Here is a 27,468-nt window from a genome sequence, read left to right on the forward strand (position 1 = left end):
AGCTCCCAAGGCTTTCTTTACTTCTTCTGGCGTTACGTGTGGGATTTCGAATTCCTCTAGGCTATTCTCTCCTCCAGTATCGTCGTGGGCGCCACTGGTACTGTATAAATCTCTATAGAACTCCTCAGCCACTCGAACTATCTCATCCATATTAAGCGAGCCCGAAATCAGCGTCGGTGCACCCTTCGCGATCTGTAGGTGCGGAGCAACGGACTGACACCGGAAAGTCGGCGTTTTCAGTCATTTTCCGTCGGAGCTTCGAGTCCACGTGCGGCTCGTGGCCACGATATGTTGCGTGCTCCGACTGAGAAAATGATGTCCTACAAAAAATTAAGCGTTGCCCTTTCTGGCGTAACTTTCTTCTGAAAGCACACTGTCGTTTCTTATAGCGTCTGCTGATGAAAAATATTCCATTTTAGGGTTAGCATTTCGCAATTACTGATTTTTTTTTCGTTTTTTCGTTTTCGCTTTAGTTAAAAGATACCGCACACTGGCAGTGTCCTAAGAATAATTCATAAAACGCGAACGGTGTGGACAGTACAAATAAAGCAACTATAAAAATAATGCGACAGAACTCTTAAAGAGCGCATTCGACAGTAATTTCATCCTGTTGTTGTCCTTCGACGAAGCACAATTGTATCCATGCGTGCTGCATGCCAAGTCCGCAGGTTATTGCTCGTTCACTGCCTCATTATGCTCCGACCGGTTCTTATCGACGTCATCTGTTGATCGGGCGAAATGCGCCACTTTCCCAGCCGAGTGCTGCGCAGACTGCATACCAGAAGGGCTGCCTGATGAGTTTGCCGGCCTTTTAGCACTTCAAAACAGCATTGCGGCTCTCTCTTTTTCTGAAGCGAAGCTTCCTTTGCCTGTATACAGGGTGTCCCCGCTAACTTTAGCCAGAGCCTAAACGTATGCAAACGCCACGTAGCTGGACAGAACAAAGGTAGCGTTGTTCACCGTCGCTTGGAGATACTAAATTTTTTTTTCACACCGCCTAATAAGACAATTAGTCTTAACCCATCAACTTTTCAAATATCGTAACTAGATTAAAAGTGTCAGTGAAAAAATTGCAGAGCGACATGAAAAACTCGCCGATACAGCTTCCTGTTGCTCAATACGTGCTACATAAGTGTTTTTCCGACGTGAAAGAAGCCCGCGAATGCACACAAAGTGCTTCGAGCGGCCAGTCGGGCGGCTATTTCACGTGCATTTTATGGGCTTCTTTGACGTCCGAAAAACACTTATGTAGCACGTATTGAGCAACAGGAAGCTGTATCGGCGAGTTTTTCATGTCGCTCTGCAATTTTTTCACCGACACTTTTCATCTAGTTACGATATTTGAGAAGTTGATTAATTAAGAGTAAATGTCTAATTAGGCGGAATGCAAAAAAATAATCTGAGTATCTCCAAGCGACAGCAAACAGCGTTACCTTTGTTCTGTCCAGCTACGTGGTATTTGCATATGTTTAGACTGGCTTAAGTCAGCGGGGACACCCTGCACACTTAAACTGGTTACGCATCTCGCGCCCGTGTCCGCGCATTGTTCAAAACCGCTTAATGTCGACCGACAGTGTAGTTATTCCAGTGAGCTCACGCCTGTCCTGTCTGACAAAGCGATAGACCACGATATAAAACCTACACATATGTCACGCACGCAGATCGCTTAGTGGAAAATCACGCGGCATAGTCAACGGCTTCCTCGAACTTCTTATATTTAGGCTACTCAATCATCTGCAGTCGTACAGCTCAGTGCGTGCATGCGAATATGACCGTTCTTCCTTCGACAAAGAATAACGGAACGTGCGTGTAGAGAAGAGAAGAAAAACATACGCAGCTCCCAGCGCACATTTTTGGAAGCTATGCGAAGTGACGTTTTTGTGAAGTCGTTAGTGAAACGCTATAAATTTGCGCATTTCATTCCTGCGTCTCTAGTGTAACAGATATTGGAGCGCGCGAATGTGATCTCCGAAGAAATTTTATATTGCTTTGTATTTTATCATTTCTTCTTATTTACGTTAAGTCTACTGCCCGCTCCTTTGGCAGTGCCCCGTGGTGGGCATAGCATGCAAGTCACTTTCATCATCAGTGCGCGGCGATCACCTCAAAGAGGCATGTTGGTGTCGGCACGATAGAAGTACGCGAGCGATGGCGGCCCAATGGTTTGGAAAGTAGGCGAGGAAAGGTGCACTTTATCAAAGGAGTTGTGCTCTTCGTGACGCTACTTGTTGGAATGGCGGATGTATATTTAGCTATCATTTGGTTAATCAATTAGCAATTCCGTAGAAAACAGGGCCAGCAGCCTGAACATCCGTAAGGGTACTGAAGATACTGGCGCTGTACTGCGCGCGAGCTAATCGGCAAGACAGCGGCCACAGTGAGGAAAATCCAGGAGCAAAGCTTCCGTTCCAAGCTGAAAATAGGCGGTGGGTATACTCTTCTTTTTTTTTTTTGCCTCTTATCGATACAATACAAAAAAACACGTAATGGCTCAATTCGCGATTTTTAATTCAAAGGAAAAGCCACATTCACAACAAAATAAGGCGACGAAAACACCGGCTGTATCATGCAATATTGGCGGCGAGGAGTTACGGAGTCGCCATCTGTAGGAAGCGCCTCCCTTGCGTATTATGAGGGATCACGCGGCGCGCTCCTCATAGGTTTCGCATACGGCGCTCAATAAAAACACCACGCGGCAGCCCTCCTGGACATTTATGTAAGTACTCTCAAAACGAGGGAAGCTTTCGACTGTCGATGTAATAATCTTGCGCAAACTGAAAGCACAGAATCGTTTACAGACGCTATCTCTTTACCGAATACGTACTGTAAACGCCACTGCGCGCGGTCGCCGTGATGGAGACTCCCGAACCGGCTTCTTGCATGAAAGGTAGGCAAACGCTGAATGTAAACCATGTTAAATATGTTCTTATAGTGGGTTGTCTGTATAACCAAATGGAGCATAACCGAATGAAGCCTCACTGCAGCGATCGCACGGGTCCGCAGCGACCGACTGCGCGTCTGCATGCATGTCCGCACACAATGTTTTGCTTTCGCTGTGAGCGCGTTTTCGCACCGTGCCGCGAGCTTTAGGCCACAGCATATGAGCATTTCACAGTACACTAGCAGCCATTGTTGCGTGGACGCCATCAGAACTGTTCAAAAATAATTTTGTTATAGAGACTTCGACGCCTACGGTGACTGTGATGTGCCGTCGCGACTATTCAATCTATTTTGTCTTCTAAGTTCTTGGACATGTCAATATTATTTCTCAAGTTGCGTCGCACTGTATGTTTATCGGTCTTCCCAGCGTGCGATTTCCCTCTGATTGTTCGTAATCCAGTGCACTAATTCATAACAGAAACATGACCATATCCCATGCCTTTTTTTAATGTGCGTCTTATCGCTCACTTTCCGTTCCAGTGAAGTTACCAGTATCTAGCATCAAGTTCATAGACCAAACCGTCATGGCATTAACCGGGCAGCGGGCGCGGGCGAGCGTCTCAGCGCGCGTTTTCTGCTACTCCCCGAACATCGCAGTTCCGGCGCCGTAGTAGAAATCTCCCTCCCCTCTGTGCTTGCTGCATACCCAAGTTGCCGCCGATTGCTGTCTGCCGGTTCTAACTTTCGCGAGCCAAGCTTCACGCAGTTCCTTGTCCTGCGGCTACGTGTGAATAAGGCTGACACCGGGCTCCGTTGCGTACTTCGGGCACTGCGGCACTGAGCAGTAGCCTACCATGCTGCACGCCCCCAAAGGCAGCCACTACATATTATAGTACTTTCAAATGTTGTCAAGCGTACACCCAAGGTGGTAAAGACTAACCACTTAATCAGAACCGCAGCGCAGCTGGGACTTTAAATTGTCGTTTTCAGCTCGCTTCCGCGTCCCTGAAGCAGCCGACGCCGCCGCTGTATCCACGTGATCCCTCATGCCACGTCACGCCGACAGTGGCGCCAGCTCTTCCAGTGGTAGAGCTCGAGGCCAATACAGCTTGGTTAGAGGTATTTTGTTGTCGCGAGGCAGTCAAAGATACATAGCCGCTCTGGGGGCTCAGAGCCACGTGCATCACGTACGTACACAACATTTTCAACAAAATACTCTTCTGCTGGTCGCGCATCTTGGTCTGCATTTCTGACCACCATTCGCGTACTCCAGAGACTGCGCATGCACAACAACATTATTAGGTCGTATGCGGCACGATCCCTGTTTGCTCAACAGGCAGAAACCTTATCCCGAGAGGTGTTAACGGGAAATCTTTCTTGAGAGTTCTCTGTAGGATGTCCCATAAAAATATGGAATCCCAGCAATTCAAGAAGATGTGCTCTATTGTCCCCGGCTTTTTACAAATGATGAAGTTGACGCTCTCAGGCACAAATGTACCTTTCTCCTGGAGCCAAGGTTTTACTGGGAGTGTGCCGCAATGTAACATCAAGAGGAACGTCTCGGAGGAAGCTTTCAGAGGGAAACCTTTTACACGTTTCAGCACATTCCGATCTTGTCCTAAATGATATGCCGAACGATAAATTGCTGTATGGCACATGACATAAATAAGGCGGTGGCTATACGTTTCTATGGCGGTGTTGCAAGCAAACGGAAAAATCACGTGCCAGTGCTTGCGGTCGGGCTGGATTTGCACGGAGAACGTATCGGTCAGTCGTTTTCTACTGTAGAAAGATCAGTGGCGATAACGCTCGGCCACACATCCGCGGTCGTCTGGTGGGCGGAGGTCGTTTTTGCAACTTCCTTCAAAGCGCATGGGTGGAACACAGGCACGCATTCTCGCATAGCAACGGCCCAAGAAAGCGTGTCGGAACTAAAGAAAGCGCACGTGGCCATTATGCAGCGGCGTAAGAAAATGTTGCGCAGAAAGAAACTTTCGAGGAGCTACAGGAGTGCAAGAGAGTCAGCATAACGGGTCAGGTGACTGCCGGCCGTCACAATCCAACGGCGACCGCTTGAAGTGAGGGCAAGAGTGAAATCAATGCTGATGACCTCAAAGGGCGCAGCGAGGCGCAGAAGGGTTCCGTACAGTGGCGCAGGGTCTTGGAGCTGCTTCGACCGTGTTGCAGCTCAGACTGAACGCGTCTGTACATGACGTGAAATGTCTGCAGCTGTACAGAACAAGAAACACGACAGCAACTAAATGCTCCTGCAGCGAAACAGCTCTGAGCGCCAATGTACTACGGCTGTGCACCCCTTGGAAAACAACATACTCGCCTTTTTGATAGCTACTTTTCGTTACTGCGAATATTTAAAATATTGTGGAACGTTTTATTTCCTTCAGCCATTATAGACTTCAGTTCAAAGTATACAAGCATTAATTTTAGACTATTTGTAAATGCCGTATATATTATTGCAGAGGCACAAGGCTACCGAACCGGAACAAACCCTTATTTTCGCCCCAACCGGAACGGAACCGGAATATTACGATTTCTTTCACTCCCGAGCGAAACCGAAAGGAAACAATAAGGTTTTCGGTTCATCTTGGCCATCTTTTCCGGAGCTTTTCAGCCATGCATTGCCTGCACTTGTGGCTCAACTATGCTACGTACGTCATTTGTAAATGCACGCCATCTTCCCGTGATCATAAGAGCAGCAGCACCATTAGTACGGTTTTCGACGTATTGCGTCAGGGGGGCACACTAGGTGCTGTGTTAACGCGACAATATTTGCATCGCACCCAATGCGCGGATTCGTCAGACCGGGATGCCTGCAAAGTACAGTGGAGCACGCGTATACTTGTTGCTTGTCCTCAGAGTGAATGAGCGGCATGCATATTATGTATACCTCTTAATTCGTACTAATTAACAATATGGCGTTAAGACAAAATGTGTTACAGGGCCGCCGACCGGAATTATCAATGAAGCGAGCTATCGGGGCTCTCACAATGTTTTGTTAACGCGTGTCTAGATTCCTATCATGAGATTCGTCAGCGCCCACCCCTCCCCCCTTTTCTTTTACTCTTCCCTTTCCCGAGGGGCAGGGTAGCATGCTGGAAGACTCTCTGCGTTTATTCAACATATTGGTATTGAATCTACATAATTCTCTTAAAACTACGTGCGGCCCGAAGAACAAACCACAGGCGTAATCCTTAAGTGCAGCTTAGCAGTAGCGTCGAGTTCTTGTACAAAATAAACTTGTGCTGCTTTACTCTAATTTTCGTCAGTTGTGCAAATAAACGAACTTGGACCAGTTTTAACCCTTAGTTTTTCGCTGCGGAGTTGAAACGGAAGTGAACCGTTTTCAGAAAACCGAAACAAAAACCGGAGCGAAAAAACGTTTGGTTCGGCAGCATTGATGAAACTGCAATGTTGTGCGATGTACTTTTTCTAGTCGCCGAACTAGTCGGAGGCTCTACAGTCACGAGCACGGAGGAAGAAAACTGAGGAGGCCCTACCCCCTCCGCGCGCTAGGAGAAAAGTGTGGAAGTGACGTAGTAGGTTCCCCTCTTTTTTGCTGATTTTTTTATTTCTTTGCCGCAGCGACCACGCCTTTCGGGCCACAATGGCGGCTCTGTTTTCGTTCTGTGCGCTCGCACGTGTTGCTCCGTAGGTTTCGTACCGAGGCAAAGGCGCCGTGCGGGCAGGTTTGCGTTGGTCTCCGTGTTTTGTTGCGCTGCGTTATCTGGACCGTGCTCTCCCGGATGTTGCTGTGGCCAGGTGGGACAGGAGGAACTAAAGTTCGTGAAATGAAGGCGCATGCAACGCTGTACGCAATGTACCACACCACGGCAATGGCAACGGACGAAGTAATATCCGCGGGAAATTTTGCCCTCTTTGGCAGAATCATGCTAACATGCAAACGATTGTTTAGTATTGCTGCGGAGCGCGCGGGTCCGAGCAGCACGGTTGCGCGCAGCGCGGCGTGGTTTCGCGAGAAATGTAAACAAGAGAGGAGAGCTGGCCCGACAGGCGGAGCAACGCCATGAGCAACGCCAACTTCCGGCTTCACTTTAGTTTCACAAAGAGTGACGTCAGGGCCTCTCCTCAGTTTCCTTCCTCCGTGATTTAGAGGCACATTCGGGAACACCGGGTGACTATAGTGAAATAGTAATAATAAAAGTTACGACCGTAGATTTTCTTCACAAATGTCCCGCGATATCGGATTAATCTAACGTATATTTGCCTCCTGAACATACTGCTACCACTACGAAAACCCATAGAAATGGACACATTCTAACGCTTTTACCGGGGCGTGAGCACAGCCGGCGACAAGGTAATGCCAGCGCTCGATACTACCAGCAACTTTGTTACCGCAACGGAAATGCGTTGAAGAGGTGTCGCATCGTAGACTGTTACACGCTCTCAGGAGAATATATGAAACCCGACGCGTTCACGTGGGTGGATAAGGCTACATAGGTGTCCTAGAACAAAGACTCGCGGAACGCACGTTAAGGCTATCAGCCTTGATGTTGCAGAACGAAGGCTGAACATCTCCTCTACGGTCGCTGCGGTCATTCCTCACTCAACGGCAGAGAATATCGGCATCGTGCTTTTTTCGTCTTTCTCGTCGTCTTTCCTTCTGGGGACCTGCCGTGGTTGCTCAGTGGCTATGGTGTTAGACTGCTGAGCACGAGGTCGCGGGATCGAATCCCGGCCACGGCGGCCGCATTTCGATGGGGGCGAAATGCAAAAACACCCGTGTACTTAGATTTAGGTGCACGTTAAAGAACCCCAGGTGGTCAAAATTTCCGGAGTCCTCCACTACGGCGTGCCTCATAATCAGAAAGTGGTTTGGCACGTAAAACCCCATAATTTAATTTTTAATTTTTTCCTTCTGGGGATTATGCGAACGCTTCAACGACAATCCGCGCGGCGTGGAGCAACGAAAACAGAAAGCCGCACGCGTCCTTCAAATGCGCGGTCGACCTTCGCGCCGCTCTGGGCCTCGACGCAGGCTTGCGCGCGCCACAGATTAGCGTACGAACGCAGCTACTACAGGCATCCGGAGTGCGCAAGTGGCTTATCTCCATCAACCCAAACTATTTAAAGTCATATATAGGGCAGTAGGGGGAAAAAAAAAACTACTTCACCAATAAACTTAGGCGTCCTTACGTTCCGGCTCCCGTGGTCGATTTCGAGGTTCATTACTGCGTGTGTTATTTACCTCCGAAAGAGTTAAGCCCTTAATCGCGACAGGCTTCATATGAGACGGGACAAAAGACGGGACATTGGGATTTGCGTGTCCCTATGTGTCTTCTTTTGTCCCGTCTTTTAATCGCGCTACCGTACTCCCCTTGAAGATGCATTACCAACAAGCCCACATTGCAACCCTCGTTCATATACGCCCATTCCTTGAGGCTCACAATGCTTTTATATGAAAATATAGATTTGAAAATAATATTAAAGAGGTTAATTTTGGGCTATACGGAGGTGTTATCCACTCGTCGCCAGATCCAGAGCAACCAACGCACACGGCGGTTCAACAGCCACACTTTTAATGAGAGTAATTAATGGTACGTATAATAATAATAATATTTGGGGTTTTACGTGCCAAAACCACTTTCTGATTATGAGGCACGCCGTAGTGGAGGACTCCGGAAATTTTGACCATCTGGGGTTCTTTAACGTGCGCCTAAATCTAAGCACACGGGTGTTTTCGCATTTCGCCCCCATCGAAATGCGGCCGCCGTGGCCGGGATTCGATCCCGCGACCTCGTGCTCAGCAGCCCAACACGGTACGTATACGCTACGTCGTCAATGACACACTCGCTTCTATGCATTTCCGTCGTAAGCCAGCACTCAATTGACCGCTTGCGCAATGAGCCGTGCATGCATATGCATTCACTTCTGCAAATTTATCACCACCGCCAAGCGTTACGCTGAAGGACGCGTTTGCCATTAAATGATCGGGCAAAGACAACAGAGTCGATAACGGACAAGAATGAAGTGGAATAGATTAGTAACGCTTGCTGTGCTTATCATAGGGGTCATATTTTTTGTTCTTCAAGCTGGCGCCTGTAAATAAAAGACCGCCTCTCACAGCAGACTATGTTAAAACGCCCGCCACTTCAAGGCTCAACGGCGGTAGGCGTGGCTTGACTTTTGACACGAGTCACACTATTTAGTTTTAACGGCGATATTGTTCAGCGACCATCTGCCCGTTTGAAGGCGGCGTACCATTTCGTAGCGTCGTTTCACACCGTTCAGTAGTGAACACTCCATCCTGGGCAATGGAAAAATCAATCCAACTGTGGATATCCGTTTCGGTCAATTATAACGACCGAATATGCAAAGAGATAGTGGAGGTAAGGTGCGAGAAACTACCACGCTTGTAGCATAGAGATCGGGATCGCTTTCACCACACGACCGCTACTTAACGCGCTTTTTGCCTCATCGCGAAGCGGAGGTGTCAGCTGATATCCTGCGCGAAGAAGCGCCGAGTACGGGCGGCCGAAGTATGAAACACGAGACGACGACCGAAGGAATAACGCTCGCGGACATTTCAGCACAATCTCCGTGCGCGAAATTGTACTCACGGCACGGCCATGTCCGGTGTGCAACGGCGACGGCGAGTCTCGAGCGGTCAGTAAAACACGCTGCTGGGTCGAGCGACGCGGGCAGGCACAAGTACTCCACTCACACAGGCCGCGATCACGCAATGAACTGTTTACAAATTTTCCGCCACCAGGCAACCTGAGGCATCGGCTGCTTCCGCAATCTCGTCTCAAAGCAAAACAAGAAGAAAAAACAGAAGACGCGAATCCCGACGCTCACTGTTACTTACATAAAATTGTATTGCTGCTAAACGTTATAACAAAAAAATAATGATTGCGTGCCTTTCAAGTTTTATCATTAATACAGCAATAGAAATGTATGTTCTGTTACGTTTATTTTAAATGTTTAAATTCTGTTATATTTATAAAAGAATAAAAATGATGAGTCTAAGCCAAGTCATAGAGAACTTTCTCTATGGCCAAGTCAAGCTCCTGTCAAAGCTACCTGTGCGGACAACGTGGTTTCGCGCGACGCGTTTTATGTCAATGTTTATATTGAGTATAAACTAAACAAATGACCTAGACTGCGCTTCATCTTTCTTATCGAATTCGTTCGTTAACTAACTCACCTGAATGGAAGCGGCGATGGAAGCAGGTGTCGATACGACGGCAACCGCAGCTCCAGAGAACCGAGATGTCGCTTCTCCGGAAGAGGCTGCCTGCCACACCGAGGTGCAATCGCGCCAAGATAGGACGCCTCAACCAGTCAAAATCGAAAGCGGGATGGCTCGGATAAAGCCAGAGTATTAGCTGTTTCATGTATTCCTTTATTTATGTTCTTCAAAGATGTCTTAGGTGTCCGGCAACAGTGTCCCGGCAACCTTTGCCTTATTTGGACAAGTACAAATGACTTTGAATGTGTGTTTATGCGCGTTTACTTCGTGTTTTTGTGTGTGAATATAGCCTTGACGTTAGTCGTAATTCCACAGGCTGGTTACTGTGTAACCGCCTAACATTTACCGCGGCCTTCTGTGCTCGAGGTTTCTTAAGATGCCTGCTTCTACCTGTGACCACTACAATCTTTCACTGCAGTCTTGCAGATAGCACCGACGTCTTTGTGGCCACCATACTAGCGAGTCAGTAGCACGACGGAAAGCTGCACTTGAGTGTGCCCTCTAGTCTCTGGTAGCGCTCTGTACACCGTATGGTTAATGAGTATAACGCCAGGGATGTCTCGCGCAAGCGTGTTGCTGATAAAAACTTGTGTGCAGGGTATTTTCGGCGCGTAAGTGTAGGCTGCGCACTTGAACACTCAAAAGTCAACGGCGCAAAACTGCAGTCACTCAGGCTTTGCTCAAAATGCTGAGGCGACATGGTTGCTCGAGACAAGTATCATCTTCGTGGTGCAGATTCGTGAAGCAGAGCCAACCGCGGCACGTGGAGACGGCGTTCGTGGCGCCTTCTGACCGCACGCGCGCGGCGGTGGCGTCGGACGGTGACGGGCAGCCGCCACCACGCAAAAAGCTGCGCGGCCAAAACCATAGCCGGCCCCACCACCGGCCGCAGCCGCAGTCGGCCAAGCTGTGCTTCAAGCATTTGGCCAAGGAGGGCTCCTGCCTGCACGGGGAGCAGTGCCGATACAGCCATGACCTGCAAGTGGGTGCAACTGTGATCTCTCAGAGCTGGATATTTCCTTTCGTAGTTTGGTAATAACTAATTTTGCGGTTTCAGAAACCAGTGGGGGAAATGGACAATGTACTATTGTGCCACACTGTCCCCGATGACTCTGCCAGACTTGGGAGGCGAGCGTTTCCCTCTAGCTTGCAAACGCGCTGTCGAAAAGCCCACCAACGACGAATCCAATCCAGACTAGAGCACTGCACGGGCTGGTCTTTCCGGTCCGGGCCCAGGCTTAGCCCGAGAGTACCACGCGTTGGCCCGCACGAGGTCGGGCGGTGATTTTAAACCTGGCCGCACACGGCTCAGGCCCAGAACATACCAGCCCAACACAGCCTGGCCCGTTTCTATTCGACCCCATCGCTACTAGATACTTTTCAGCTGTAAAACTCCACCTGGGAGCGGCGCGAGAATGTGACCCTCTGCTGTCTCCTCTCGCGAGGCGGCGCTGACGCCACGGTTGGCCCAGTTGGCTACGTAAGCTTCCCAAGGCAGCAGCGCACCGCCCACTGAATGCCAGATTTATTTTTTTTCTTTTGCTGCTCTCCGTGGCGTTAAATATTCATAGAATAGCCTTTCTACATTGTGCACTCTGTAAAAAGCAGCTAATAGGTAAATGAAGAGGACAGTGCGGCTTTTCATTTGTGGCATGTTGTTTTATGTACACATGAAGAAAAGAATAGGACCGGTACAACACCGGATTGATTAATCTAACCATGCTGCATCGATATTCACAAAAAACGCACTTTCTTGGTTGCTACAGCTACCTTGTGACTGCTTTCTAGTTGACAGTTTGTATCCCTGGAGTAAAAATGTATCCACATAACAATGAAGAAATTCAGTACTTCGCACATGAATGCAAACATATGCTCTGCACAACCAAGAAGAGAAGGCAGCACTTCTCTAGATCATCTAAAACCTTCCAAAATATATCTCCGCAAAGGCCTGCCTCATCCATGGAAGCTGACACACTTTTGTTAGCAGTCTTCATAAAGCCCAGCATCTCTGGCGTCGGGTGCTTTAAAGAACTTTGCTTGAGACTTCTGCACTCAGTTAAGTAACTGTCGCAGCCAACTGCGGGGATTTCAAAGCTTATGTCCGCTATGCATAGATCACATGGTGCGCCCTTTCTGACTTTATGAATGGCATATCCACACAGATAATAAACGCCATTGTCCCCCTATGTTTCCACGAGCATAAGTGTGCTCATTGTAAGCACATTCTGGTGAGCTGCTTGGCTCCAGGTAACTTATCAACGTCGCCTCAATGGCATTGCGAAGACTCTTTCTTTCTTTTTTTACTTGCAAGTTTCTCTCGTCTGCTTGAATGTGTCGTTGACGCCGAAGAGCACAGGGCCTGGCACACCTTCCACACTACCACATAGCGCTGTTTTAACAGGTGTATACAGGCTTAGAAGGTGGAATATCTGCGTGAAGTTGATTATAGTAGGATGGGACTCACCTCAACCGAAGGAACGCACTAGTCCGATGTACTGCTGAAAAAACATGAGTGAGGGAATTTCCCTAGCAAACAGTGCAATGTGAATGCAGTCACAACAGATGTGAACAGTGTGCCTTACCTCCAGTGGATCTTGATTTAACTTGGCTGTCGAAACATAGAGTGCACTTGGACGTGGCAGATCATCTACAATGTCTAAAGTCGACATCAGAGTTACTCGCAGCGACATTGTCGTTTGTTGTGATGCAAAAAGTTTCAGGTTCTTTTGAATTGCATTCTGTTCTGTCTAGTTTAGCAGTTCCAAAAAATCATTGACGACCTGAAATTATTAGTGTAACAAGCTTGTAGCCCTTAGGAAATACGTACGAAGTTCAAAGGCGGTAGTGTGGCACACTATTTCATTGTAGAATGCTCGCAAGTTTTTAATAACACACACACAAAAAAAAAACAGGAGTGAAAACATGCAAAGTGATAGTTAGGAAGGGGGCTGCATGCTCCCTAGCTATCAATTTGTCTCTTTCTCGTGGTTTTACTTGTTTCATTGTTCCATTGTAGGCATGCTTGCTCACAAGGCGAGCAGCATTTTCCCTGGCAAACAAATAAGAAACACTAGCAAAACGTGGCCCGCTGCTGCACGTATCGGCCTCCCTGTCCGCCCACACAAACATTTTTCGCAACACCCGCCTTAGGGCCGACAGTGTCGCACGCGCCAACCCCCGGGCGCGACAGAAAGGGGCCAGGTGCTGCGGCGGAGTTTGACAACTGAAAATAATCTAGTAATGTTGGTTCGACCCATTAACCGTTGAGCCTATACCCCGTTTCTTTATGGGCGCCACCATATTGCTATGCAGTGGCGCCATCTATGGACAGTCAACATGCTGGCTTGGGCGACGGCTCCATTTTGCATGGCAGGTATACGCTCAGCGTTAGTTTCTGGCGTTTGTTCTCGCGCTCGTGTGGCCTATTTAGTATGACGTGATGTCTTCTACGTGGAATACGGTTCTGTAAGATGTACTGGAAGTGGTTTAAGTCGGTGTAGCTGGACTTTCTGCTGGCGTTGAGGTGGACGGAGCACGCAGCGCGGTGTGCGCGCACATATTTGAGCCCACAATCAGCCTCGGAGATCAGTTGTGTATTTCTGAATGTTAAATTGACTAATGTGACCTTATTGCAGTATTATCCGCTAGTTCTAAGCTGTGGTTTAGGAGCAACAAAATGTACACAACGATCGTAACAGCATGGGTACTGTACTGATAGGATAGGGGCTGTGCTGTTATACTTTGACAAGCATTCAAACTGTTAGCTGCAGATACATTGTTTTTGGTTAGTAATAACAGCATACATTGCAGCGTGAACTATACTTGTCCAGCAAAGCGACCATTTACGAACTGTGCGAGCATCCTAAGCAGTGGTAGGTGCTGGATTATAGATATCTTTGTTCTATATAGCACATGGCTTAAGCATGTGGCATCAACGTTTATAGATCTATAAACGTTGTGCGGTGTGACTATGCGAGGTCGTACAGCGGCGTTAGGCCCGTTTTCTCTATCTTTTTCAAGAAATAGGATGATAACCCTTTTTTTTTTTTTCGGTTATGTTCGTTCTGTTCTCTATGACACACTCACACCTATTACGAAAATTTGGTCCTCCAGAATAGCCATCGCATTCTTTTTATGTGATCGCTCTCGGATGTTGTGGCTTTACAGAGCAAAAAGGCAATGCCGAAGCACACAGCTTGTATATGTATCGTGCTGGTTCCCCTACAGTAGTGATCGCTGTGTTGAGCAGTGCCATCGGCCTCATGCAGAAGGCTAGCATACACATATAGTCATTTCAAGCCTACTAGACTTGAAATGCGTGAGAAAGATGCCGGTGCATCATAAATATTTGATAGCACCTGCCGCTCGGATGTTTTGCAGTTGCCTTAGGTCGGCCGCAGACGAGCATGCGCTCTTATGTTTTCGTTCCGACACCAAGCGATCAGATGGTGAGCAGATTTACCATTTCATGCTGGTAATACGGAGACATCGGTTCTCTTCGTTGAATTAAAACCGATACACCCAAAATAGTTCACAGCACATACATACACCGCAGCTGACGCGCGTCACATGTTTGCGTCCCCAAGAGATATTTCTGCGTACTGTCTGCGTACTGTAGTTACTGATGCACCGAATGCTTCCCTGACGACCTTATATGAACGGACATTGCGTAATTTTCACAAAGTACGATCTAAAACATCTCGAAATTGTTCCGCAGCACGCGACAGCAATACTTTCAAGCAGCGCCACACCAAATCGCCCAAGCCAGAGAGGAGGAAAGGCTCGCCGTGCACCCTTTTCTCTTTGCCCGATGAAAAGGTCTATGCAAAGCTAGGTGGAGTTGTCAGTTATTGCGAAGATACTTGCTTAGTAACTTAGTGCCTTGCTTATTAACTCAGGGGACTAATTGCAATGCATGCTCACTGACCTGGAGAGGCAAAGCAGAAGGGTGGGTCTAAAAAGTAATTTGCAGAAAACTAAAGTAATGTTTAACAGCCTCGGAAGAGAACAGCAGTTTACGATAGGTAGTGAGGCACTGGAAGTGGTAAGGGAATACATCTTACTTAGGACAGGTAGTGACTGCGGATCCGGATCATGAAAGTGAAATAATCAGAAGAATAAGAATGGGCTCGTGTGCGTTTGGCAGGCATTCTCAGATCATGAACAGCAGGTTGCCACTATCCCTCAAGAGAAAAGTATAACAGCTGTGTCTTACCAGTACTTACCTACAAGGCAGAAACCTGGAGGCTTACGAAAAGGATCCTGCTTAAATTGAGGATGATGCAATGAGCTATGGAAAGAAGAACGATGGGTGTAACGTTAAGGGATAAGAAAAGAGCAGGTTGGGTGAGGGAACAAACATGAGTTAATGACATCTTAGTTGAAATCAAGAAAAAGAAATGGGCATGGGCAGGACATGTAATGAGGAGGGAAGATAACCGATGGTCATTAATGGTTACAGACTAGATTCCAAGGGAAGGGAAGCGTAGCAGGGGACGGCAGAAAGTTAGGTGGGCGGATGAGATTAAGAAATTTGCAGGGACAATGTGGCCACAATTAGTACATGACCGGGGTAGTTGGAGAAGTATGGGAGAGGCCTTTGCCCTGCAGTGGGCGTAACCAGGATGATGATGTGAAGATACTGTTGTGATCAACGGGCGCCTGGTGGTCTTCAAGCTGCATCAAAGCAGCTTTATGGCCTGCCTCCCCTCTTGCCGGCTGCTTTAACTGTGAGAGAAATAAACATTTAATTCTATTTAATTGCTAACCACATATGCACAGATAATTATTAAAATAGTCGGAGTGAACACACACGTATACAATGGACAGTTAAAAAAATAGGGAGGGATCAAGCTGGCAACAGCCACCGGGAGTGGCACAGCGTCTGCTACGTTTAGGGAAGAAGATATAGAAAGGTGCATCAGTTGATCGCCATGCTCGTGCCTAAGTGTGATATGAACAGCTGTACTACATTTTTGAAATAGTTGTGGGGCAACATACTATAGTGAAGGCATAGTCGAACACTCCCGTGCACACAGCCAGCCATTTCATCTCACCTTGGAATCTCATAAAATCACTAGGATGTACAATGATGGCACTCGAGCCAATAATTTTGGTGCAAATGTAGATTTAAATACCATCTTTTGGTTGCGCAGACTATTCCAATGCATTGGGGCATATAATGCTTTTGCATTAATATGCTGGTCTACTGGCTTTCAGTAATGCCATAATACACGGCCAGTAGAATATTCTTTCACTAAACAGAAACTGGGGGTCTGCAAGGCTAACACTCACTTGAAATCATATTTTCACACATAACATGCCATTCTTTATTGCTCCATTCGGCTTCATTATAATGGCATCAGTTTTTCAGTCAACAATTTAGGCATCCTTGTTTCGCAGTATATGCAAATTTGGACTCTGCCTACTTTTGTTTCAGTACAGTGCATGTGCAACGTAGACAGATTTCCGTCAGTTTGGAATATGATCTTGTTTGTTTACGTAAGTTCACAGAGACCCCCCTAGTGCTACAAAAGCTTATACAAGGCTGCAAATACGAGGGTTGAGCCACTTAATGTGTGAAAATAGCATTCAAAAGGAAAATTCACTGAGGAAAAAAAATTGTTTTCTTTCTCACATCCCTCTTGCCAAGGTTAAAGAAATTTTGAAGCGTCCGTGTAGGTTTCAAAGTATTTATCTAAGAAAATGGACACTTGAAAGTCTAAATGAGTTAGTTTGGCCAATTGTGCAATAAACTACGGCAGAATATTGAACTCACTTGAATAAATAATGCAAGATAATGGAAACCGTTAGCGAATTGCACTATGCGTTAGCAAAAAAAAAAATTCTTAATGAACTTTCTGGAATTTATTTGCTAGCGCTTTATTTAAGTACTCAAAGAACTTGTTCAAGATTTATTTAATTTTTGTTTTTCTAATAAATCATCGTACACAGGCAGTGCAAAGCGGCACATCAGTGACCGCTGTCGTAAAATTACATATTTTTGGACAGCAAGAGAAAGATATGCATATCCCACGCACCGTGGGAATCGATGTGAGCGAAGCTTTCTGTGCTGTTTGCTTTGATGGGCGATAATGAGCAGTGCTATTGATAGTGAATGCCTCATTTCTTAAGCATTTAGTCCAATAAAAGAATGGTGAGTTGATGTTAAACGCTACCTTGCATGCACCGCTGCTGTCTGTCTACGTAGTACAGTTATGATGTGCGCAGAGTGGACATATGTGGTTTTGTACATCATGGTCGGCGAAATGAAGGAGCGGATGATGACGATGATGTGCCAAGATGAGCGGCTATGCTGCATCGATGCCACGTGCACGTGCCCAGCAGAGAGACAAAAGAGAAGCAGGCGGAAGGGCACATGCGAAAGTTCAGAGGAAGACAGCGAGCATGGCAGACATGGCGGGACAGAGGAGATGGTGCCCAGGACGCGAGACTTGCCGCCTGCAGTGTTCCTAGCCAAAGGTTGCTGCAGGCTCCGGCACGGGAGCGCATCATCAAGCTCCTTCCCGCAGACCGCGGTTGGCAAAAGTCGCAAGGGCGTCCAACCCGGGCACAGGCAGCATCTCTATTGCCGTGCCCGAGCTCCGGTCCATAGCGCTGGTTGGTGAATGCCGAAAGGGTGTCCAACCGTTGCCTCCTCCACATCCAAGCCTGATGCGCTACAGCACCCTGGACAACCACCGCTTCATCGGCTCTGCACCAGCGTCAAACCTCGCTGCCAGCATCTCCACAAGACCCACATTGTTTCCCACGTCTCTACCATGACTTGGTGACATTTCTTCATTATCGTTAGGAAGAAGACGAAGTGGCTGTTGTACACATCACTGTTTTGGTCTCTCTGGAATATTATAGGTTTTCACCGGTTTCTGCTGGGAGGCATCGCTCCCTTTTTCAGTGATGGACGTGGAACCAGTTGAGCACAGTCCAGACCTGCCAGCGTCTGGGGGAGCTACTCCGAGGAAGAGGAACTGCCCTTGAGTAAAGCTGAAAATGATGACACCAAGCTGTGCTCTCCCTTGAGTGATGCCACTTCAGATGATGAACGCTTCAAGGTCTACACACACTGGAAAGTGAAAAAATTAAATGTCAGCGGATGCTCCGCAACAAGTAAGTAAGTTTGCTGTGACTCCAATACCAAGAGCTATGGCGCATGCAATTCTCTTTGTCCCCGAGACGGCTACGGACACTCTCAACCAACTCAATAGACAGGCCAAGTCTCTTTATCTGGAGGCTCTTGCTCCAGGCGAGATAAAAGGCATCAGGATTAATAATCGCAAGAATGTCCTCGCTATCGATGTTACTAACCGAAGTGCCTTGGATCCGTTGATGAAAATTGCGCAGCTAGGTGACATCAAAGGGCACTGCCACATTCCACAGAGCTTGGCAACCACTGCAGGCATGGTTTACAACATCGTTGTCTCAATCTGTGACAGTGTTCTGCCTATTTTGATCAACACAACGGTAGACACCATTGTCGTAACACAAACTCGTATTGGCAAATCAACTTGTGTGAAGATCCTCTTCAGAGGTGATTGCCTACCATCGCACGTGAATGTCGGTCATTTTCGCCATGCATTACAACCTTTTGTCCGCAGGCCCCTACAGTGTCAAAATTGTCAAAGAATTGGTGAGTACTGTCTGTATGAAGCTAGGCATATTCCCACGGTGTTCCAAGTCACATAGCTCAGACACTTGTCGTGCAAAGAACTTCAAGTGCTCCAACTGCAAGGGTGCATATGATGCGACTTCGAAAGATTGCCTGTTCCAGAAAAATGAACAGAGGATCTTGAGGCAGATGGTTAGAGACCATTCGACGCATAAACAAGCCGCAACTAAAGTGAGACGCTGATGTTCCCAGCATCGCAAATAAAAAAAACACACTCATATTTCTAAGGAAGTGCACAATCCGCAAAGACTGGTTGTCAACTGCTGACGTCATGCATTACCAGCGCAGGTGAGAGAGGGACGCTCATCATCACTGACTCAAGTGAAGCATGGCCACCTCTACCGAAGACACGCCAACTCGCAGAACCACGACACACGACTCGTCCACCATCTATGAACGGTTCTACAGCAGGTTCTGCAGCAGGCCTTCTAGCAGTCTGTGCAGAAGGTCAGGCCTTGTAAGTGCTCGTCATGCTGAGGTCATTTATGAATGTTATGTGTACATTACTGATGAACTTAAACACCCCGAAGGCTCACAGAGCAGTGCAGTTCCTAGATGCAATAAATCCAGTACTTGCAAGTCTTTAATAGCATCATGGCTTCACCGCTGTCGTTCTGTAAAGATGTCAAGGAAGCATGGCTTTTCTAGTGGAATTCATGATGCCTCAGATCAAGAATTTAGGATTTTCGACCTTTTATTTTCTCAAACAAATTTCCCATCATCGTCGTTTGTGAACTGAACCTTCAAACTACAGTCCGGCTGTCCGGCTATCTTTCTCATCCATGACATGTAGTGCCCTGAGCAAAGTGGTCGTATGTGTTCAGGGTGAACTCCTTGCGGGCTACATTCAGTTCTGCCTCACGATGACGACTAATATGTATGTTTAACTGTGAAAACAAAGAAACTTTCATTCACTCTTCTTGCTGCATATATTTCTACAACCATTTCTTTTGATACGCCACGACTGGGTGCCTTGTTATCCACAACACCTGTCCCTTGGAGTGTTAGTGGAGATTTTAACACAGACCACTCACTATGCGGGAGTTTGAAGATGTACTCCAAGGGAAGAAAAAGAAAACTAGTAGCCTTTGCCTCAGACCAAGAGCTTTGTTGTCTCAATGACAGCAGCCTGGCATACTTACGGGGACTGACCTACAGCAGTTGTCCGGACTTGACTTTGGTCTCTCAGTGTCTTCGAAGCAGTGTAAAGTGGCTCTTAGACATAGAAACCCTCATGGAAGTGATCGAGTTCCTACCTATTTGAAGATCAAGGGAGTGGCCAAGTCTCTATTTACTGCCCTCCGTAAAACAGAATGGATGAAGTTCAGGTCGCTAATGGAAGACGAATGTCAAGAAGGCCACCCGTCATTCCTGGAGAATCAGATTCAAAATGCGCTGCAAGAGGCTATGTTCACTTATAGTCCTTCTCCAGAGTATACAGAATACAATGGTTAATTGGAAAGGCTGCAAGCGATCCACCGACGAGCAGAAAGAAGATACAGCTGCTCTGAATGTGTTCATGATCTGAGGGAGGCGAGGCAGATCTAAAATAAAATCCAGCGCTGCATCAATATGTTACAATCTCAAAAGTGGAAATTCTTTATGAGTCTTTGGGACCTCGTAAGCCTCTGTCCCATATATGGAGAACTCTGTGTGGCATACAATTGTCTCCACAACAGCGCCACCCTTTTAAGTCTCTCCCTGCAGCAAGGACGACGGGAAATTGATATTGCCGAGGACTTCTGTGCAAGAACTGCTGGCTTGCCGTCACTGCCTGTATCACCATCACGTGATGTTGCGGCATCCCAGAACTCCCGCATGCATCTCATGTTCTCTATGGAGGAGCTAGAAGCTGCGCTGGCGACATGCAGGAATTCATCATCATTTGGGCCCGACGGAGTCACATACAAGGCACTTGGAAACCTGGACCAAAAATCCCGCAATGTACTCTTGAACAGATAAAACGAAACCTGGCGCGAAGGATTGGTTCCTTGTTACCGAAAGGTCAGCCGCCTAGTTCCTTTACTTAAGAATTCTAAGTCTACATTAGATTGGGCGTCGTCTCGTCCCATCGCTCTTGGCAGTTGCATTGGGAAACTAATGTAAAGGATGGTGTTGACATGCCTTGAATGGCACTTAGAGCATACTCTGGTATACCCAAATGCAATGTCAGGCTTCCGGCTTGGTTGGCCATCCGTCGATAATGTGTTTGATTTAGTAGCATCTATTCAACATCGAAAGAGCAGGAAACGATTAATGGTGACAATGTTTCTTGTTGTCAAAGACACATATGATAATGTTGCACACCAAGTAATCCTCAGTGCGTCGACTGATGTGTGCACTGGTGGTCGAGCACTGCGCTGGATTCACAGCTATTTGGAGGACAGATCCTCCTTTGTGCAGGCATTTGGCGCGTTGCGACACCACGTACCCGAGCATATGAGGGTCAGGCCCTCTCGCGTGTAGCCGTGCGCGGCTTAGCCATGTCTGGGGAAGGGGGATCCCGGAGGTTGAGCCGATGCTGGGTGTTTGTACCTTTGGGCCCCCCGGCAGAGGCAACACACCTCTTTGGCCTTGGCTCCACATAGGCGGCACCTCCAGACTGATCCACCTGGGGGAAATCTGCAGTCGCCTTTTCCTGTACTCCTCTCCATCTTCATCTTTCTCTTTCACCTTTCCATCTTTCCTGTCTTCTCTTCACTCCTTATTACTTCCGTATGTCCTGGCGGCAAGGGTTAACCTTAAGTATTAAGCCCAGCCTTGGGTATAGGCATTTGGTTATAGTGGGGATGAACTGCTGGCATGCGCAGAACTGAATACTTCCCATCCTGTGTCATCCCCTGGCGGCCATCCCTGCCGAATATATTATTATTACTTATGGAATCAACTTTCCCTCCACTCCCTGATCGCTCCTTCAAGAGGGGATGCACCGAAGATTCCTTCAACTTCTTTATGAGTCCGAAAGAAACATTCCCCAACTACCATATAATTCACAGTCAGCAAGAAAGCAAGACAGTTCAAACAATATCTCCTTTTGTTGGGGCAAAATCATTGACAAACTCAATGGTCCAAGTTACAAAGTAACTAAGATAGGAAGCGGCGACCTTCTTCTTGAAGTTCGTGACAAGACACAGTACAGTAAATTGTCAAAACTGATTGCTTTTGGGGACATCCCAGTTTCAATAGGCCCACACAGATCCTTGAACATTGTCCGCGGTGTCGTCTCTGAAGATTACTTGCTCAATCTTAGCGAAAGTGAGCTATTTGAGGGATGGCAAGATCAGGAAATCCCCACAAAGCACATAATCTTAGCTTTTGGAACCAGCAACTTACCAGACTCAATAAAAACAGGATACTGCAAATTCTGTGTAAGACCGTACATTCCTAACCCACGCCGGTGTTTCAAGTGTCAGCGGTTCGGGCACGGTTCGTAAAGCTGCCGAGGGCGCACTACTTGTGCAACATGTGCATCAAACAAGCACTCATCCGACATTTGCACTTCCACCACCTGTTGCACTAAGTGTGACGGGTATCACCCGGCGTACTCCCGTTCTTGCCCATCCTGGAAAAAAAAAACCACATCATCGAAATCAAAATCAAACTGAACCTTTCCTTCCAAGAGGTGCGCAAGCGCTTCTCGATGAACCAGTCTATTCCGTCCTACACCGATGTGGCGCGCCGAGGGGCAGCGCTTTATCATTCGGCAGCCACCCAAGTCACACGGAGTGTGACGGCGGTCACGCCATCAGCCAGCGCTGTTCCGACCCCCTGCCAAGGAGGGCCAGCAGACCCCCGGGCCTGCCGGTGCCAGGGCCACTGCTAATGCAAATAGGCCCAACACCCCCGTGAACGTGCCCGCTGCGCTGGCACTATCCACCGCCTCAGACAAGGTGATGGACACAACGAATATAACTCCAGCGTCTCAGACGCCCAAGGAACGGCACAGCTCTCTCGAGCGCACCTGGAAGAAAAAACCTGTATCACGGGTCTGAAAAGGTCTCGTGAGCTAATCCAATCTCTTAGACACACAGCACAAAACACATGTAATATGGACACACAGATATTACAGTGGAATGTCAGGGGTTTACTCCACAACCTAGACGACATGAAGGAACTTTTACAAAGGTACACTCCAATGGTGCTGTGTCTTCCAAGAAACACATCTTAAACCTTCAGAAACAAACTTTCTCCGGCAGTATGCCATTTTCCGAAAAGACAGTGACGAGGCCCTTGCCTCGTCGGGCGGCATGGCAATAATTGTAGGCAAGGGTGTTGCTTGCCGGCAACTACAGCTTAAAACACCCCTAGAGGCAGTTGCACTCCGTGCGGTACTGTTTAATAAACTGGTAATAATTACCTCCCTATACATCCCGCCGAACTGCCATCTTTCAAAAACGGAATTTCAAAGCTTTATTTATGAACGGCCCAAACCTTACATTGTTGTGGGAGATTTTAGTGCACACAACACCCTTTGGGGAGGTTGTCGATGTGATGCCAAGGGACACTAATTAGTTCATTATTAGTTCATCCCATTACTCAGATACATTTCTAAGATATCAGCGACAAGCGCAGCAACAGCCTCTGCATCAAAAAGGAAATAAAAATGAACCTTACAACCGACCATTTAGCATGGTGGAATTTCAGGCTGCACTGAGCTGTTGCAATAAATCGGCTCCTGGAGACAATCGAATGAGATGATCGAATACCTGCACGCTGAAACACCCAGAACACTACTATCACTTTTTAACGCCATATTCTCTGCCAATTCCACCTGCCTGGAAGCAAGCAGTCATAATTCCTATTCTCAAAGAGGGCAAGGATCCAACTTTGGCCAGCAGCTACAGGCCTATAGCCCTGACAAGCTGCCTATGCAAACTATTTGAGAAAATGGTAAATAGATGCCTAATTCATTATCTTGAAAGCAACAAAATACTAGACCCCTTGCAATGTGGTTTTAGGGAGGGTAGACCTACAACAGACCACCTTGTCCGCATGGAGGCAAATATCCGAGACGCCTTCGTGCACAAGCAGTTTCTATTAGCGGTATTTTTAGATATGGAGAAGGCATATGACACAACTGGGCGTTTTGGAATTCTTCGGGATCTGGCTTGTATGGGTGTCAGAGGCAATCTCTTGAACCTGATTCAAAGCTACCTATCCAATCGTACGTTCCGTGGCAGGGTTGGTAATGTGTTATCTCGTCCATTTACGCAGGAAACAGGTGTGCCAAAAGGTGGTGTGCTGAGCTGCACCCTATTCATCGTAAAAATGATTTCCCTATGTAGAGTCACATCACCAACAATGTTTTATTCACTGTATGTGGGTGACATACAGATAGGATTTAAATCATACAATATTTCTATTGGTGAGTGACACGTACAGCTTGGTCTAAACAAAATGTTTACGTGGGCTGACAGGAGGGGATTTAAGTTAGACCCCCCCAAAAAGCACATGCGTTCTATTCTCGAAAAAGAAAGGTATACTACCTGACCTTGCTATCTACATTATTGGGCAGCGGCTATCTGTCAGCCATGTACATAAAATTTTAGGAATCATCTTAGACTCAAAACTAGCATTTGTCCCTCACCTTAGGTATCTGAGAGCGAAATGTCTGAAGACAATGAATTTACTGAAGCTCTTGTCCCGCACATCTTGGGGAAGTGACAGGAGATGCCTTTTGAGCCTCTACAAAAGCCTTATACGGTCTCGCCTCGGCTATGGAGCTATAGTATATAGCTCTGCTGCGCCTAGTACTTTGAAGATGCTAGATCCCATTCACCACTTGAGTATACGCCTGGCTACAGGCGCTTTTAGGACAAGTCCTGTAGAAAGCGTGTATGTGGAGTCTAATGAATGGTCATTACATCTCCAAAGGACATATTTAAGCTTTTCCTGTGCTCTCAAGGTTAAATCAGACGTGCAGCATCCATGTCACTCATCTATTCGCGACGTGTCTACTGCCAGGCTATTTCATAACCACCCAGCTATTAGGGCTCCGTTGAACCTTCGTTTGATAGCACTTGTAGAAGAAACAGGTGTTTTAGTTCCAGAGAATGCCCTTATGGCTCCCACTCACCTGCCCCCACCGTGGGAACGGCGGACCATTGAAAGCGACATCTCTTTCGTAGAAGTATCTAAGCGGTTGCCAGAAGCACATATACAATTCCATTTTCGTGAACTTCACTAGAAGTACTCCTGTACAGAATACTATACAGACGCTTCCAAGTCCCCTAATGGAGTCTCCTATGCAGCTCTGGGACCTTCATTTTCAGTATCCAGGACACTAAATCCACACACAAGTATCTCTACAGCGGAAGCCTACGCTATACTCTCGGCTGGTCAAAACATAAGGCTCACAAACGTTGCTGGGGCTATTGTGTTTACAGATTCGTTAAGTGTAGTCAAAGCCCTACTTCGACCAAGAAAATATAAGAACTCAATTCTTAGTGAGTTGTACAGTCTGTTGTGCTCTCTATATATGTGCAATCAAGTGATTGTCATAGGCTGGGTACCTGGTCACAAAGGTATAAGAGGCAACAAAGCTGCTGATGAAAGCGCTAAATCAGTAACTTTTAGTGACACAGATGGAAATATCCCCATCCCTGTTACAGACCTAAGGCCCTTTCTACGCCGTAAATTGAGGAATCATTGGCAAGGCAAGTGGGATACACAAGCAATGAATAAGCTTCACATTGTAAAACCAAAACTGGGGAACTAGATAAGTGGGAAAACAGCATGGTACAAGGAAGTACTCCTTTGCCGATTAAGGATAGGCCACGCATACGGTACTCACTCTTATCTCTTGACTGGGGGCAATCCTCCAACTTGTAGTAAGTGCAGCAATAGTCTGACAGTGCTCCATGTTCTTATTCAGTGCCCTGCAATAGAAACAGAGGGGAAAAAGTATTTCCCTTCTGTATATAGCGAAAGTATACCTCTTCACTCCACATTTTTTCTTAGCGATGAACCGCTTTTTAATCTGCAAGTAGTCTTAGATTTCTCAGCCGAAAGCGACACCCTGAAAATCATTTGGCCAGGCAACCTTTAGCACATGGCTAACAGCCCTGCATTCAAGGGCTCTCTTGAAACTCTGGGGTCAGTGTTATGTTTTATTGCATCATGTTTTAACGAAAGCCATTTGCCATAGCCCACATCACATCCTAGTCACCGTCATTATTTTAGCACCTATATCTTCTACGCCACTTACAGCAACAGGTTTTAGGCCCTTCTATAGCCATGTCACATCTACCATGAGGAATTCATTGTGCACGCCATCCACAAAGCATTGTTAGCATTACCACTCGTCATGGTGCTCTCTGGCGAAACCTGGCCTTTGTGCCATAAAACACCACACATCATCAGGGACATTAGCCAATCATTGCACCAATTTAGTACACTGTTAAGATCTTTCTGGAGGATATGTTGGTCAATATGTTGGAGGATATGTTGGTCAAATGGACAAGTAATTGCTTACAAACCAAACCCCCAATTCCTTTGAGTCATCGTTGACCGTGATTTGTCTTAGACACTACATATCTCGTATATGAAAAAGAGGTTGACTGCAATAGCTTATGTATTCAAATTTGTCGGCGAAAAGTCTTGAGGTGCATCTGTACATTCGATGCTACAGCTTTACCTTGCATTATTTATGGGCTTCCTAAGATACAGCCTGGCCATGCTGGGAAGCACCAGTAGAATGAACCATCGCACACTCCAGAGTGCACAAGACCAAGTTCTACGGATGTGCCTCGGTCTCCCTAAGTGTGCATCCACAGCAGCCACAATTGCCGCTTGCGTGACGTCAGGGTCGCGCCTGTCGTCTGCTGCAGTTCGGGCGATGTCCAGGCACCTTCTGCAGTGTTTTTGTTTGTTCGCTCTCGTTCCCTCTGCTTCTATACTTATGGTGGTTGTCTCAAACATAGTTTTACAACATCTTCGTTTGTGAAAATTTATTCAAAGAGCTTATTTCTTAGACGACAATACATTTCTCACAGGCAGTGCTACAGTGCCAGCCGAAGGAGCACTGACGAGTCCATTGCTGGGTTTTCATGCGCGGATCGACAACCGCAAAAACATAGCATATAAGAATCCAGTTATGATACCATACCTGCCGCAGTGCAACAAGTAAGCCACAAACGCTGGCTATATATGACATCTACAACATTTACCTTGATTCCAATCCGCCAAAACAGGTTTGCTCATGACGAGTAGTTCATGGTATACAGTAATATCGAATTTTTGCATTTCTTCACTGAAATGCTCGGTAGTAACATGAGGACTTGACTAACACTGCAGTTTAGGTTCTACCAGCGCCACTTGTTGCTTTGACTACTCAAAATTAGGCGGTTCTTTAGGTATTTATTTTAAGTGACGTTAATTTGAAGTAAAGCTAATTGAGGCTTATGGCTGTTTGCAGAATACGAAAAGGAATGTACCAATATATATTCCCTTTTCCATGCTACACATTCAACTCACTTGACCAATTTACTGGTGTTTGTTGCTTGAGGAATATACATGACAAATCTGTTTGGCGAACTGACACGGGCTGCTCGGCCCAAATTTTTTAGTGGAATATGGTTTTGGGCCTTATGACTGCAGCCAGAAAGTAGCCGAAGCATCATTCATTAGTAGTATGGGCCATCTTGAAGATATAATTCCCCGGTCAAGGGTATAA

The 27,468-nt window shown here is 46.9% G+C and overlaps 2 protein-coding genes across 4 annotated transcripts in view; one reads left to right on the top strand and one right to left on the bottom strand.

Annotated features, from left to right (window-relative positions):
* The window catches only part of LOC142573119 (glycerol kinase 5), a 227,708-nt gene extending 218,059 nt beyond the window's left edge, over positions 1 to 9,649 (bottom strand). For both annotated transcript variants that reach the window (XM_075682640.1, XM_075682641.1), the window contains exon 1: positions 9,477 to 9,649. In XM_075682640.1, coding sequence (XP_075538755.1) covers positions 9,477 to 9,487 — 11 coding nt within the window. In that variant the 5' untranslated portion in view covers positions 9,488 to 9,649. The remainder of the gene's footprint in view (positions 1 to 9,476) is intronic.
* Positions 9,650 to 9,934: 285 nt separating this feature from the next.
* The window catches only part of Dus3 (Dihydrouridine synthase 3), a 99,086-nt gene continuing 81,552 nt past the window's right edge, over positions 9,935 to 27,468 (top strand). For both annotated transcript variants that reach the window (XR_012826231.1, XM_075682642.1), the window contains exons 1-2: positions 9,935 to 10,237; positions 10,844 to 11,090. Coding sequence is in view for 1 of the 2 variants with exons in the window: in XM_075682642.1 (XP_075538757.1) it covers positions 10,068 to 10,237; positions 10,844 to 11,090 (417 nt within the window). In the remaining variant the exon portion in view is untranslated. The remainder of the gene's footprint in view (positions 10,238 to 10,843; positions 11,091 to 27,468) is intronic.

This window comes from Dermacentor variabilis, chromosome 2 (genome assembly GCF_050947875.1).
Source record: "Dermacentor variabilis isolate Ectoservices chromosome 2, ASM5094787v1, whole genome shotgun sequence".
In the NCBI taxonomy this organism is placed as follows: domain Eukaryota; kingdom Metazoa; phylum Arthropoda; class Arachnida; order Ixodida; family Ixodidae; genus Dermacentor; species Dermacentor variabilis.